Source organism: Salvelinus namaycush, chromosome 5 (assembly GCF_016432855.1).
Source record: "Salvelinus namaycush isolate Seneca chromosome 5, SaNama_1.0, whole genome shotgun sequence".
NCBI lineage: Eukaryota > Metazoa > Chordata > Actinopteri > Salmoniformes > Salmonidae > Salvelinus > Salvelinus namaycush.
This window is the reverse complement of record NC_052311.1, coordinates 19,599,045-19,616,220: the sequence shown is the minus strand read 5'-3', so window position 1 is coordinate 19,616,220 and position 17,176 is coordinate 19,599,045. Positions and strand designations below refer to the sequence as shown.

Sequence of the window (17,176 nt, the reverse complement as noted above, 5' to 3'; positions counted from 1 at the left end):
ATTAGTTTGACAGCAAAAATTATTGCGACAAATGTTGATGGAAACTGTGTTTTTCAAATAAATTATAATTGCTGAATAATTTTGAAGGTACAGTTGAAGTCGTACGTTTACATACACATAGGTTAGAGTCATTAAAACTTGTTTTTCAACCATTCCACAAATTTCTTGTTAACCTCTTGACGCTAGGGGTCAGATTATTATTTTTATTTTTTTAAATAACGTTCCCAAGGTAAACGGACTATTTCTCAGGTCCAGATCGTAGAATATGCATATAATTTACAGATTAGGATAGAAAACACTCCAAAGTTTCCAAAACTGTCAAAATATTGTCTGTGAGTATAACAAAACTGATTCTGCAGGCGAAAACCTGAGAAAATCTAACCCGGAAGTGATTATTATTTTTTTTTTCTGTGTTTCCTGGCCCGTCTTTCTTCCATTTAAAGGGGTATCAACCAGATTCCGTTTCCAATGGCTTCCTCAGGCTGTGACCAGGCTTTAGACATAGTTTCAGGATTTTATTTTGAAAAATGAGCGAGATTTTTCAAAAGTAGTCAGGTGTCCTCTGAATAGTTACTGTGCGCGAGTGGGGTAGCTCTCCATTTTCTTTTTCTCTCTTATTGAATAGGTTGCGGTCCGGTTGAAATATTATCGATTATGTTTGTTAAAAACAACCTGAGGATTGATTATAAAAAACATTTGACATGTTTCTACAACCATTACGGATACTTTTTGGAATTTTCGCCGAACGGAACGAGGCTTTGGTTTTCTGAACATAACGCGCAACCCAAATGGCATTTATTTGTTATAAAAGTAATATTTATCGAACAAAAATAACATTTGTTGTGTAACTGGGAGTCTCGTGAGTGCAAACATCCGAAGATTATCAAAGGTAAGCGATTCATTTTATTGCTTTTCTGACTTTCGTGACCAAGCTAACCAAGCTAATATAAGGCTAACTGTTCTAGCATTGATTGATACACTCATAAAAGCTTAGATTGCTTTCGCTGCAAAGCATATTTTCAAAATCTGACACGATAGGTGGATTAACAACAAGCTAAGCTGTGTTTTGGTATATTTCACTTGTGATTGCATGATTATAAATATTTGTAGTAATATTTTGCGCCCTGCAATTCAGCGGTTGTTTAGGAAAATGATCCCGTAAAAGGGATCCGTAGCGCAGAGAAGTTAACAAACTATAGTTTTGGCAAGTCGGTTAGGACATCTACTTTGTGCATGACACAAGTATTTTTCCAACAATTGTTTACAGACAGATTATTTCACTTATAATTCACTGTATCACAATTCCAGTGGTTCAGATGTTTACATACACTAAGTTGACTGTGCCTTTAAACAGCTTGGAAAATTCCAGAAAATCATGTCATGGCTTTAGAAGCTTCTGATAGGCTACTTGACATCATTTGAATCAATTGGAGGTGTACCTGTGGATGTATTTCAAGGCCTACCTTCAAACTCAGTGCCTCTTTGCTTGACATCATGGGAAAATCAAAAGAAAGACCTCAGAAAGACCTCAGAAAAAAATTGTAGACCTCCACAAGTCTGGTTCATACTTGGGAGCAATTTCCAAACGCCTGAAGGTACCACGTTCATCTGTACAAACAATAGTACGCAAGTATAAACACCATGGGACCATGCAGCCGTCATACCGCTCAGGAAGGAGACACGCTCTGTCTCCGAGAGATGAACGTACTTTGGTGTGAAAAGTGCAAATCAATCCCACAATAACAGCAAAGGACCTTGTGAACATGTTGGCGGAAACAGGTACAAAAGTATCTATATCCACAGTAAAACGAGTCCTATATCGACATAACCTGAAAGGCCGCTCAGCAAGGAAGAAGCCACTGCTCCAAAACCACCATAAAAAAAGCCAGACTACAGTTTGCAACTGCACATGGCGACAAAGATTGTACTTTTTGGAGAAATGTCCTCCGGTCTGATGAAACAAAAATAGAACTGTTTGGCCATAATGACCATCATTATGTTAGGAGGAAAAAGGGGGAGGCTTGCAAGCCCGAAGAACACCATCCCAACCGTGAAGCACAGGGGTGGCAGCATCATGTTGTGGGGGTGCTTTGCTGCAGGAGGGACTGGTGCACTTCACAAAATAGATGGAATCATGAGGATGGAAAATTATGTGGATATATTGAAGCAACATCTCAAGACATCAGTCAGGAAGTTAAAACTTGGTCTCAAATGGGTCTTCCAAATGGACAATGACCCCAAGCATACTTCCGAAGATGTGGCAAAATGGCTTAAGGACAACAATGTCAAGGTATTGGAGTGGCCATCACAAAGCCCTGACCTCAATCCTATAGAACATTTGTGGGCAGAACTGAAAAAGTGTGTGCGAGCAAGGAGGGCAACAAACATGACTCAGTTACACCAGCTCTGTCAGGAGGAATGGGTCAAAATTCACCCAATTTATTGTGGGAAGCTTGTGGAAGGCTACCCGAATCATTTGACCCAAGTTAAACAATTGAATGGCAATGCTACCAAATACTAATTGAGTGTATGTAAACTTCTGACCCACTGGGAATGTGATGTGTAAATAATTCTCTCTACTATTATTCTGACATTTCACATTCTTAAATTAAAGTGGTGATCCTAACTGACCTAAAACAGGGAATTTTTACTTGGATTAAATGTCAGGAATTGTGAAAAAATGAGTTTAAATGTATTTGGCTAAGGTGTATGTAAACTTCCGACTTCAACTGTATGTGTTTTATATGCAGTGTCCAATCCCTTCAACATCTAAAGCTGCATCAACATCAAGCTCAGCACCAGGAACTAGTGTAAATCACCTTTGCTAAATCTTTCCATGACTCCATGATGAGCAAATACATATACTGGAGCTAGGCATTGACATGGTCTGTGTCTTTTTGTTATGGTTGGTGTGTTTATAAGTAGGCTACAACTTCTACTGTAGTTTTCTCTGTATTATGGAGGCTTAGCTGATTGTTTGTCCTCTTATGGCTGCGATCCCCGTACAGGGATCAACATCCGGGGAAATTTCAGAGTGACTAACTAAAAATACAACGTCGAAACATTAAACATTCTTGAAAATGCAAGTGTCTTACATCCTTCAAAAGATTAGAATCTTGGTAATCAAACTACGTTTTCCGATTTAAAATAGCTATTACAGAGAACAAATGGCATGCTTTTGTTTGAGAAGAGCGATCAACAACAACAAACATTTTCCGCCATGACAGTTTTGACAAATTCACATCTGAAGGTAAAATTATGACTTACATTCTGATATCTTGCTCTTATTTCTCTTCCTGAGGGTCCCAGTGATCAAATGAAGTGCCGTTTTCTTTGATAAAATCCATTTTTTATAGCCTAAAACGAAACATTTTGTAAACCGTTTGTGTCGTGATTTCCATCTCTATCAACTTTTTACGGAGCATTCGACGTAATTACACACACTAAACTATCGTTTATCTAGTCATGGTTGGTTCCATTGCAATCCACTGGATGTTTGTAACACAGCCAAAAATATTGTTTTTTTTGCGGGGAGTATTGACTGATGTGAACTGATTTGAAGACAACGAGCAAAGAGTTCATTGCGCACCAATAATATTAGCGAAGCTTCGTTGATTGACTGTATTTCTGCCCAATGACCACTGATCTTATTGAAATCTAGCTGGGTAGATAGCCAATGAGCTGAGGTAAACGCCAGTATGTGATGGTTATGGGTTGGACCACCATCCCTTGTTTGTAAACGCACGCGTAACGAAAACATTCTCGCCATTGACCAACAGACTAGTTGCAGTCACGCTTGTTACGCACAGCTGTGTTTTGGAAAGTAGTATTTTGGAAAGTGTTTTTTCAACGATTTCATTGAAGACATCATGGCGAATAAATCAGGGAAAGCGAAGTCCAAGTCTAAGTATACAGATTTGCACCAGATTATAGAAGAGATTGATCGGGAAAGTGAGACAGATTTTTTGTTTGAGGAATCTTTGAGTGAACAGAGTTATGATCCAAACATTGAGGAGCTGTTTCTGCAAGGACAGGACGTACTTCTGGACTGGTAAGTGCTAATGTCGTTTTATGAAATATAAATATATATTATTTTATTTTTTTGCAAAAATTATTTTTTTTAAACATAATTTTTTGCAATTTGCAATGAAATGTGTGATGAAATGTGTAAAGTACACATTGGCTATAGTGTGTCTGTGTGTATGTATGTGTACGACCCATAACCTGTGTGTGTGTGTGTGTGTTGTTTGTTTGTTGGTTTGTTTGTTTGGGTGTGTGTGTGTGTGTGTGTGTGTGTGTGTGTGTGTGTGTGTGTGTGTGTGTGTGTGTGTGTGTGTGTGTGTGTGTGTGTGTTGTGTGTGTGTGTGTGTGTGTTTGTTTGTTTGTTTGTTTGTTTGTTTGTTTGTTTGGGTGTGTGTGTGTGTGTATATGTATGTGTATGTCAGATATATATATTTCAATTTTTTATTCAAATATAATGGAGTAGAACATCAAACACACACATATGTGTTCATATGCCACAGTTCATTACTGCAGGCATGACTGTGCCTCAGGGCCAAAAGGGCAAAGCATGGAGGCGTCGCTGTGTTCTGTGTCGCATGAAGTCCCCCATCACCTGCACCACTTGTTCAGTTTGCCTCTGCTTTACATCAGAAAGAGACTGCTATGGGACATGGCACAGGCAGCAAAATATTGTGTAGAGGACTTCCAAAGGGTCTACCCCCGTTTTTTTGTATTTCTTTTTTCTAATATTTTTTAAAACATTTGTATACATTTTTGTTGTGTGTTAGAATTGCTTTTTGATATGTTGTATATAGTTATTTGCACTGTTGTATATAGTTATAGGTCATTTCACCAATTCGGCCACTTGGATACATTTGGGCAACTTGTGTGGGACACCTGGGTGACTTCATGCTAAATGTCATGTAGCTCGCCCATTCCTGAAGCTTTGCACACCTACAGTTGCCCTCTTGTGTTATCCATCAAAATTATCTCCAGCATCCTATCTGACTGTGTGGCTATTCTAGTACATGTGAAAGATGAAAACAGAAACAGAAAACGTATGCTCTTTCTTTCTCTTTTCTTCCACCAGATCTACTGTGTTATATTCTCCTACATTCAATTAACATGTCCACAAACTTCAGAATGTTTCCATTCAAATGATACCAGGAATATGCATATCCTTGCCTCTGGGGCTGAGCTACAGGAAGTTAGATTAGGGTATGTCTTCAGGCGGAAATTGAGAACAAGGGATGCAGCCATATCAAGTTATGCAAAGTTTGAAGTCTAACTTGGAGAAAAGCAGAGTTGTTAGTAAGGAGGGGATGGTATGGGTGACTGTCTTGTGTCTGTTGGGGGTCGGTATTGTGTGTGTGCGTATGTGTGTGCGTGTGCGTGTGCGTGTGTGTGTGTGTTTGTGTGTGTGTGTGTGTGTGTGTGTGTGTGTGTGTGTGTGTGTGTGTGTGTGTGTGTGTGTGTGTGTGTGTGTGTGTGTGAAGCTTAGTCAGTATAGTGGATATAGTAGCTTGTTTGAATGTGTATTGATGTAGTCAAATGTTGGCTAATCACTGACTAGTGTATGTCCTACCGACTAATACTGCTGCTGATGATGACGACCTTGACAACAGTATTAGAAGTACAGATCCTGTAGTGTACACCCATTGGATGAAAGCTTTCAGCCGGGAACACGCTCAAGCTCAACATCATCTGACTCGAAAGAAGAAAAGAATGCACGGGGCTGGCATGGACCTCATGAAGTTCTGCCAGACCAGCTGCCATTGCCCAACACAAGAGGAGGTTCATGAAATGTATTTGCATAAACTAGCTACAATCTTAAAGCTAAATCAAATTATGCATGGGGTTGGTGTATTGGTATTAAACAGTGGATTAGACTGACAATGTAGCAAATAAGTAGATATGGCTTGTATTCAAGACAAAGTTTATTTGCTCTTGAGACTGAGGTCAGTTTACACCGCAGTATGCAGGAACAGTTATGGCAATGTATGACATACAGTATATACAGTAGAATGAAAATATACTACTAATGCCTATAATCAATACTACAGTTCTACAAATGGAATACTTTAATATGATGTGTTCGGGGGGGGGGGGTGCAGTGAGATGTTCGGATTTCCTTTGATACAAGGGGAGATTGTTGTTATGGACCTTTCACATCTCTTGAATTGCTTAAATGACCCCAACAACACACGCAGGCAAGGGGATTGGTGTCCTGTACCTAGCTTCTCCCCACTTAGAGCAAATTCCTAAAACAATCTGTAGGCCACCAAGCGGTATTGTCTGTAAGAGAATGACAAAAACACTATTAGACATTCATGGACAATTGTTGTGTACTGTCTGTATTCCTACTGTAGCAGCATGGTGTAGAATATGAGACATCTCACAGACACACATTCGCTAGCCAGCTACAACACACAGGTATATCGACTCAAAGACGAGTCATGAAGCCAAAGTAATTTCATTACTCTTCATCATCATCATCATCAAAACATTTATCCAGTTTTGCTCCTAGTTCTAATGAGATGCACTGAGGTTAGCTAGTTAGCTAGCTCAACTTGTATTGGTACTGGCAAGCCCCGTTATGGCCGAATTGATCACAAATTATACTGTACTGAAAGACACTGCCTCGTGTGAAAAGAGAGCTTAGATATATTGCTAGAGCTACCAACAGCAAAACAACTTACTTGTTTGTCATACTATTTGTTCATATGTAAAATTATATCAAAACCAGTTTCCTCGTCCAGCTCTTCTTGGAAAGAGGAATCATCAGAAACAGCCATTGTAATTATTTCGCTATCCATCTCAGACAGACACTGTCAGGACCCGGTGTGAGAAACAGTCACTAATAGTTGGCAGAACCCAGAAGATGAGGCAGACACAGCAGTACTAGAGACGGTGGTTTAATAAAGGAAAAAGATCTTCAGACAAAAAATATAAATCCACAACGTCAAAAGTAATGCCAAGAGAAAAAATGAATATCCTCCAAGATACAAAGAAAATCCACAAAGTGGTAAGAACAGCAGGGAAAAAACAAACCTCAAAAGAATAATCAAAAATAAACAAGAACAAAACCAGAGTACCTCAGGAAAATCCAACTTGAGAAACAAATGGTCACAGCATGGCTGGGGCTGGGTGCTAACATACAAACACAGAGCAAAGAACTGAGGAACACTAAGGGTTTAAATACCTACAAGGAAATGAGGCACAGGTGCAAATAATAACTAGAACAAGGGAAAAACAAAAGGTTCAAAAAGGCGCAATGGGGGCATCTAGTGACCAAAACCTGAATAATCCTGGCCAAAACCTGACAGACACAGTAGCATACTGTAGCTACCTGTGAACCTGTCAAATCTAGTACCGCCCCCATTTTTAAAAGCATACCTTCGAGGGTGGGAACAAGGAGGTAGGGCTCCCGTCAGGCTGTAGTCTTTACAAAACCAGAGAAAATGACTCAACCTACATATCCGTCAATGTCGTGGCAGACAGGAACATTGTTGAGACAAGTTCAATCTCTCTATTGAACAAGGACAACCATATCTACTCGATGCGTGATCGTGCAATCTGTGAAACATAAAGGCCACAATAATTGCTACAAAACACAACTCTATAAATGTTTTGATCAGACAGCAGGCGCAATCAACCAATTACGTCATTGGTTGAAGTCTCCTGGTGCAAACACTCTAAAAATACCACTATGGTGCATAATTATGTCTGAAATACCTCTCGTCACTCATAATTATGTAGGGAGACTGGAAAAACACCCCAAATAATGTCCAGTGGTGAAGCTTCCCTTTAAAAAAGAGACACACCCCTCCACCCTTCGTCTTACCCGAGGCTGCCGACCGGTATTGACAATGCATGGAAAAACCAGCGAGATGTACTGTATATTATCCATGTCCTTGTTCAACCACACCTACGAGAAAAATAGAATATTATAGTTCTTCAGGTCCGTTGATAGGATAGTCTCGAAAGGAGCTCATCCAGTTTGTTCTCTAGTGACTGTATGTTCGCCAATAGAACGGAGGGTAGAGGCAGTTTATTTGCTCGCTAACGTAGTCTCGTCAGGATGCCGGCTCGTCTGCTTCTCTTGCACTGTTGCTTCCTCTTTCGAGTCCCGGGGATTAGGAACTGGTCCGGAGTGTGTAGAACGTCCAGAGCTGCCGACTCGTTGAAGTAGAAATTGTCATCCAAATTGAGGTTAGTGATTGCTGTTCTGATGTCCAGAAGTTGTTTTCAGTCATAGAAAATGTTGGCGGAGTCTACCCAAAAAGTTAAGATCAGTGTAAAAAAACATCTTAATTGTGTGTGTGTGGGTCTGAGTGTCTCAGTCACCAGATCTCAACCCAATTAAAAACTTAAGGCAGATTCTGGAGCGGCGCCAGAGACAGCGTTTCCACCACCATCAACAAAACACCAAATAATGGAATTTCTCATGGAAGAATGGTGTCGCATCCCTCCCATAGAGTTCCAGACACTTGTACAATCTATGCCAACGGGCATTGAAGCTGTTCTGGCTTGTGGTGGCCCAACTCCCTATTTAGACACTATGTTGGTGTTTCCTTTATTTTGTCAGTTACCTGTAAGTCTCCATGTTGCTATACATTCAAAACTCTCTTGATCAGTACTAGAGATGAGAGGCATATTAATGACACATGTAAGTCATTCCCTGCCTCACATCCCTAGCCTTCCACACACATCCTGCCTCCTTCAGTCTGTTGACTTTTAAAAAGGTATTTTCAATAAAAAAGTAATGTATTTTCTACCTTGGAAGACATTAAAGGTCTCATTGACTTTAGTTGGTCAATTTATATTTCCATTACCTAGAAAGACGAAAGGCAAATAAATGCCTGTATGTCTAATTTACCATTTGGAGGGATTTTGCCTTCGGATTTCTCACAGTGATCTGTTTTCAGCTTTGATTTGTTTCCGTGCATTCAGGGGCTCCTCTGCAATATTTAACATAATGAACACAGAGGCAATATATTTGAATGTGAACACACACACACACACACACACACACACACACACACACACACACACACACACACACACACACACACACACACACACACACACACACACACACACACACCCCTTGCCTCTTTATATACAGAGCATGTATCAATATGTATCATATTTTTCTATTTGTATGATAATGTTCTCAAATTCTTTTTTGTGTTTTACATTTTTTGTTACACATTGTTTTTTGGTACACATTGTAATGTTGTGTGCTGAGAGTCGGGAAGCAAGTACATGGAGTGAATATTTAATAAATAAACGGAACATAATACAAAACAAGAAACACTAACCACACACAGACCAGAAACAGAAACAATAATGCCTGGGGAAGGAACCAAAGAGAGTGACATATATAGGGAAGGTAATCAAGGAGGTGATGGAGTCCAGGTGAGTCTGATGACGCGCTGGTGCGCGTAACGATGGTGACAGGTGTGCGCCATAACGAGCAGCCTGGTGACCTAGAGGCCAGAGAGGGAGTATACGTGACACACATGGACAGAAAAACAAGTGAAAATACCAAATAAGACAAACAGTCCCCCACCCACAGGACTTCCCCAACCCAAAGTTAAATTAGTTGTTCACAATAGCAGTCTTTTTACAGAGTCATATGTTGATGAAAAAGCAAATATGTTTATTTCACTCGCCCCATGCGTGTATCCTATAGATATTTCCATGTTTATAATGTCCATGATCGCAATCTTTAAGGTAATGAACACATGCAGGCAATATATTTGAATGTGACACATAAACACACACCTCTTCCCTTGCTTCCTTACAGAGCATGTATCAAGATACATATATATCATCTCTTTTTATTTGTATGATCATGTTTTTGCATTCTTAAGTGGACAACGCCAACACTAAACACCCTCACAGTAAATATGCTACTGTGAGACTGGAAGTGTCTGGAATTTTTATAAAGAATAATTGCTCACTCCTACAGAGATCCATTTGTGGACATGCTTACGTAGCTTGAGGTACGCATTATTTACAAGGCAATTCTTTAAAACTAACCAGAGATACAAGCTACAACACTTTCTCTGACTGGCTCGCCAATGTTTGAAAACGATTTAGTTGGCATAATGACCTAGCGACTGTGTTGCACAAACAGTAAAAAACCAAGATGCCACCATTGCACAATGGATCCTGTTGTTCTTGGACAGTGTGACTGCGTGGAACAAGTAATGAACAAGTAATTCCCCCACCACAATTGATTTCATGTTGGGTGCACAAATAGACTACACTTCCGTGCCTGGTTTCGCTGGCCTCAATGAGTCAAGGTTGTTCATGCAGAACCAATTTGAATGAGTGCATGTTAGGGTCATGATTTGACTCGGCCAGTTTGTTGTCTTGGATGCATGTTTCTCATCTTTGAAAATGTGTTGCCAATGTTATAGGCTAATCGACTAGTTGGGCTTCTCACCATAGAACGCTATTGGGAAATCAAAATCATAGAGTGTAAAAACACCCCATTGCGCCTTACATCGTTGAAAGAAGAAAATCAATTGTGTATTACTGGTTATACGAGTGGCCATAGGTACTGTACAACATGAAGAACATGAACACATACTTCTCTTGAGCACAATCTGTGAGGTGAACATCGACAAAGAATCCGTTCCACACAACATGCTTTCATATTGCGGAGAATGTTACAGTGGAAAAGTGTTGAAAGGGATCGGTTGATCAAATCCAAGATGGTGGCCAAGCTTCTTCTTTCATCTATGCCGCTTCTATCAGTAATGGGAAACATTCTTATTACATCTCTATGCAGCTTTGGCACAGTGTCTGTCACAGATCAGTTGATTATTTAACATATTTTAGAAATTGAAGATGAGAGATGCGTTGACAGGTTCTAGGAAAGCCTTGAGAAGAAAACCAACAGTGTCTGGGAAAATATAAACGTGCTTCCACATACCAGTACAACATTAAAGCCTCTCGCATACTGTAGAACTGAGTAGTCAATACCTCAACTTCATTTTTCACACTACAGTTAAAGTTGACACTTTTGCAAAGGCAGTGCAAACCCTGGTGAGATATGGAATGGGAATTATTCTCGGGTAAATATGAGCAGTGGTAAAATGCTACAGTCAGTAGTAAATTACTACAGTCAGTGGTAAAATGCTACAGTCAGTAGTAAATTACTACAGTCAGTAGTAAATTACTACAGTCAGTGGTAAAATGCTACAGTCAGTAGTAAATTACTACAGTCAGTGGTAAAATGCTACAGTCAGTGGTAAAATGCTACAGTCAGTAGTAAATTACTACAGTCAGTGGTAAAATACTACAGTCAGTAGTAAATTACTACAGTCAGTGGTAAATTACTACAGTCAGTGGTAAAATGCTACAGTCAGTAGTAAATTACTACAGTCAGTGGTAAATTACTACAGTCAGTGGTAAAATGCTACAGTCAGTGGTAAATTACTACAGTCAGTGGTACAATACTACAGTCAGTAGTAAATTACTACAGTCAGTGGTAAAATACTACAGTCAGTAGTAAATTACTACAGTCAGTGGTAAAATGCTACAGTCAGTAGTAAATTACTACAGTCAGTGGTAAAATGCTACAGTCAGTAGTAAATTACTACAGTCAGTGGTAAAATACTACAGTCAGTAATAAAATGCATACCCTCTTTCACATAGTTTGGTGTCATAACCAGTAATAATTACTCAACGATCCTAAACACAAAAAACAAAGGACACTCTAGTGGTCATGTTCCAAGAACCATCCTTGCTCGTCAAAAGTGGCTGTGTTCCAAGAACCCTTCATGCTACTCAAAAGTGGTTGTGTTCCAAGAACCATCCATGCTCCTCAAAAGTGGCTATGTTTCAAGAACCAGACAACAGCACTGGACGTGTGTCAACCTTTATATGTGAGTACTGTGGGGTCACAAAGGTCAGGCAGAACCCAGCATTGTGAGTGCCAGCCTTCCAATCTGAACAGTGTTATTACTTCCTTTGTTATACGTATTTTGAAGAGCCAAACGGCACTCCCACTCTGCTTTCAGCTGCTTTTTGATGTCTGTCAGACAGACTTGTCCTCTGTTTCCATACATTCTGTTTGATTGCCATCCAGCTCCAGCTGAAAGGGCAGTTTCAAAGAGCAGAGAGAGGGAGAGAGAGAGTTGCTTATTTCACTTTTGTTTATCCATTTCACTTGCATTGGCAATGTAAACATATGTTTCCCATAACAATAAAGCCGCTTGAATGTAATTGAACTGAGAGATGGGGGGGGGGGGGGGGGGGGGGGGGGTGGCACACAGAGAGACAGACAGAGGTCTGTGTGAGAGAGGGTGTTCTGTGTTTTCATCCATCATCGGTGTTTACATGTCAACAGTGACATGTCAGCTGTCATGGCCTGTTGGAAAAAGTCAGAAAGAGACCTTAAGAAAGTCATCCAGTTGACAAATCCCCACGAGTTGTCTCCAGAAAACTCCACAAAAACGTGTTATAATGTTATAAGATGATAATGGTGAGAATTTAGCAAAGCTTGTTTCCTGTTCGACATGATAAATATGCAGTATGCCACAACAAAGCTCCACTATGTTGAAAATGAGATGTCAATCTTCTTGCGCTAGAGGACAGTGTACTCCTGATGAATACTATGGTGTTTGACTATCAATGCATGCATGGAACCAGAGTACTGTATGGAGATAACCAAGTCAAATAGAATGTATTGAAATTGTGACTGGTGAACAGCACTGCACAGTTTGCACCTGTGGTTTGGGCAGTGGTTTGGTGTTGGCAGTACACTACAGAACGGTCTTTCCAAAATTGTGACTTAGTTCCAACCAATTCCTGCTGGGTCAAGGCTTAGCCTGTCTGGGCTGGGGTATACTTATAGTTTGGTTCATCTGTGTGGATACAGGATATTTCGAAAGGCTTTAGATGTCACAAAAAGCTTGAACTACTCCTGTAGAATACAAAGCATGGCATCCTCAAATACTCCATAAAGTACATACAGTACTATAGCTAGAAAAAGAAGTGAGAGTATAAGCATTATTGATGACAATAAACATTTCCCTCACACTCAAACAATGGAGCAAGCTTCCTTTCAGATGATTAATAATGTGTCGATATTCGAGGGCAGAGGCGGATCTTTATCGCACAGAAAGAAAGTATGTATTGCACACCATGCTTCTATGTAGTTGCTGCCCTTGAGAGAGAATTCCAAAGTAAACTAATCATAAATGCTGCTGCATTCCCTTGTTAATAGGTTTTGAGGTAGATTCATTTACTGGAAAATGTAGGTCCAGAAGGTTTACTGTGCGACTATTGGTGATGATCATTGAGTAATAATCAAGTCATGTGCCAATAACACTCATACCCTTAAGCATGTGTGCATTTGTTCTGTATTGTATTGTAGAACTTATATTCAGGCCCTATACAGAGCCTTCAGAAAGTATTCACACCCCTTAACTTTTTCCACATTTTGTTGTGTTACAAAGTGGGATTAAAAGGGATTTCATTGTATTTTTTTGTCAACGATCTACACAAAATACTCTATAATGTCAAAGTGGAAGAAAAATTCTAACATTTGTAAAAGATTCATGAAAATAAAACACTGATATATCTTGATTAGATAAGTATTCAACCACCTAAGTCAATACAAGTTAGAATCACCTTTGGCAGCAATTACAGGTTTTATAAATAAGTGGATCTTACGAGTTGTATACAGAGATGACCAGTTTACAGAGGAGTATAGAGTGCAGTGATGTGTCCTATAAAGAGCATTGGTGGCACCCTTACCTGCCGATCTATAAATTACGTCTCCGTAATCTAGCATGTTTAGGATGGTCATCTGAATCAGGGTTAGTTTGCCAGCTGGAGTGAAAGAGGAGCGATTACGATAGAGGAAACCAAGTCTAGATTTAACTTTAGCCTGCAGCTTTGATATGTGCTGAGAGAAGGACAGTGTACTGTCTAGCCATACTCCCAAGTACTTATATGAGGTGAATACCTCAAGCTCTAAACCCTCCGAGGTAGCAATCACACCTGTGGGGAGAGGGGCATTCTTCTTACCAAACCACATTACTTTTGTTTTGGAGATGTTCAGAACAAGGTTAAGGGCAGAGAAATCTTGTTGGACACTAAGAAAGCTTTGTTGTAGAGCATTTAACACACAATTCGGGGAGGGGCCAGCTGAGTATAAGACTGTATCATCTGCATATAAATGGATGAGAGAGCTTCCTACTGCCTGAGCTATGCTGTTGATGTAAATTGAGAAGAGCGTGGGGCCTAGGATCGAGCCTTGGGGTACACCCTTGGTGACAGACAGTGGCTGAGACAGCAGATGTTCTGACTTTATACACTGTACTCTTTGAGAGCGGTAGTTAGCAAACCAGGCCAAAGACCACTCAGACACACCAATACTCCTTAGCCGGCCCACAAGAATAGAATGGTCTACCGTATCAAAAGCTTTGGCCAAGTCAATAAAAATAGCAGCAACATATTGCTTAGAGTTAAGGGCAATGGTGACATCATTGAGGACCTTTAAGGTTGCAGTGACACATCCGTAACCTGAGTGGAAACCAGATTGCATACCCGAGAGAATACTATAGACATCAAGAAAGTTTTCCAACACTTTTGATAAACAGGGCAAGATAGAAAGCGGCCTATAACAGTTAGGATCCACTTGATCTCCACCTTTAAATAAAGGACAAACTGTGGCTGCCTTCCAAGCAATGGGAACCTCCCCAGAAAGGAGAGACAGGTTAAAAAAGTTCTAGATAGGCTTGACGATGATAGGGGAAGCATCCTTAAAGAAGAAAGGTCTCTGCTGTTTGTTTTGTCTTTTGTCTTTCCCTTTCCCTTTCTCCCATCAGGTCAAATGAATTAAATGCTGAACTGCATGCTTCGGAGGAGTTTCATCCAAGGGGCTATTATTATCAACAATGGTGATTCCTCCCTTCCTTCCTTCTACTCTTACATGTGCAGGTTGGATACTATTTGTCTAACTGTCTACTGTTTGTGTACCTGTGTGGACTGTGTTTGTGTGGACTGTGTTCCTGTGTGAACTTTGTTCCTGTGTGGACTGTGTTCCTGTGTGAACTTTGTTCCTGTGTGGACTGTGTTCCTATGTGGACTGTGTTCCTGTGTGGACTGTGTTCCTGTGTGGACTGTGTTCCTGTGTGGACTGTGTTCCTGTGTGGACTGTTTTCCTGTGTGGACTGTGTTCCTGTGTGAACTTTGTTCCTGTGTGGACTGTGTTCCTATGTGGACTGTGTTCCTGTGTGGACTGTTCCTGTGTGGATTGTGTTCCTGTGTGAACTGTGTTCCTGTGTGGACTATGTTCCTGTGTGGACTGTCTTCCCGTATGGACTGTCTTCCTGTGTGGACTGTTCCTGTGTGGATTGTGTTCCTGTGTGGACTGTGTTCCTGTGTGGACTATGTTCCTGTGTGGACTGTCTTCCTGTGTGGACTGTGTTCCTGTGTGCACTCTCTTCCTGTGTGGACTGTGTTCCCTTGTGGACTGTGTTCCTGTGTGGATTGTGTTCCTGTGCGGATTGTGCTCCTGTGTGGACTGTGTTCCTGTGTGGATTGTGTGTCTAATGTGTGAGCTGTGGTAAGATGTTCCTCTTGTAGGACAGTACTGTACAAGTCAATCTAATCTAAAATCAAATGAACATTTTAAATTTAGTCAACTGGTATTCATAAACCCTAAAATATTTCTAATTCAACCAAATGAAAAAGCCAAATAAAGACTGTCTCGATAATGTTCCTAAATAACTTGACATTTATAAGGGCTATCAATGAGATTCATTCATTCCCTGACTTCTGGCACAGACATGCTACCTCATCTTGCTTGTTTTGTGTTGTCGGCATCTTAACAGATTCAGGTCAGGTAAGAGGGTAATCATTCAAATGCTGCTTGCGTCAAAATAAAACTATATAAGCAATATAAAGAGTAAATACAGTATTGATTTGAGTACAAAAGCACAGTATGGTTTCACAGTATGGTTTCACAGTATGGTTGCATATTATGGTTTGACAGTATGGTTTCACAGTATGGTTGCACAGTACAGTTGACAGTATGGTTTCACAGTATAGTTTCTATGTATGGTTTCACAGTGTCACGCTTCTCGTGGGCTGAAGGAAGAGTGGACCAAGGTGCAGCGTTTAAAGTGTTCATGATTGAATCCAAAAACCAATCAAACAAAAACAACAAACAGGAGAACGAAAGCGAACAGTTCTGTCAGGCAAACAAAACAGCTAAACAGTGGGGAAAAGCTACCTAAGTATGGTTCTCAATCAGAGACAACGATAGACAGCTGCCTCTGATTGAGAACCACACCCGGCCAAACACAAAGAAATGCAAAACATAGAAAATGAACATAGAATGGCCACCCAAATCACACCCTGACCAAACCAAAATAGAGACATAAAAAGCTCTCTACAGTCAGGGCGTGACACACAGTATGGTTGCACAGTATGGTTTCAAACGTAAATAACTTTTCTAGTTTAATAAAGTTATATTTTCCTTTTTTTAAATTCCAATCCAAATTCATGCAGGTCGTGAAGCCATTGAGTGAAAGGGAGGGAATTATATTTGGATTTTTATGGTTTTCTATAACATGCAAAAGCTGCCAATTTCATCTATGTCAAGACTGGAGTTCAGCTTTGAATCCCTGACAACCTAATAGAAAGCCAGTGGTCGGCAGTACGTATACAGAGAGCCCAACGACAGGGAATGTGTGGAGAATATTCTAGAAGTTAATCAACATAAATTTATCAGAAAGAAAATAAACCTTTTCAGTGTATTCTCAAGATATTCTCAATGCAGTGCAGCCATATGGAGTCCAAATGATAATAGGCATTCATTGTATGGCAGCTATGGGCAGAGAAATATATGGGCTACAGAAGAGAGGCAGATCTTTCCAGAGTAACTTCAAATGTACTCCAAGTTTTGTGAGAAGAGAGATACGACCCCAATCAGTAATGAGGCAAGCTAATGAGAAGACAATTGTGTTGGCGAGGTTGGCAGTGCCCGTGCTGTGTGGCATGTGACAATGCCATGAATGCCATTATCACAGCACAAAGACCAACCGTTATTTCCTCTATCAACTGATATCAAACCCCTTCAGTTCAAATATGTTCCTACGAAAGAATTTGTATTTCATATTACATTCTGTCTCATTGCGTT

At 40.2% G+C, this 17,176-nt stretch overlaps 1 protein-coding gene across 1 annotated transcript in view; it reads left to right on the top strand.

The window, feature by feature from the left end:
* The first annotated feature begins 3,869 nt into the window (after positions 1-3,869).
* The window catches only part of LOC120046958 (relaxin receptor 1-like), a 132,556-nt gene continuing 119,249 nt past the window's right edge, over positions 3,870-17,176 (top strand). The window contains exon 1 of the mRNA XM_038992510.1: positions 3,870-3,951. Coding sequence (XP_038848438.1) covers positions 3,870-3,951 — 82 coding nt within the window. The remainder of the gene's footprint in view (positions 3,952-17,176) is intronic.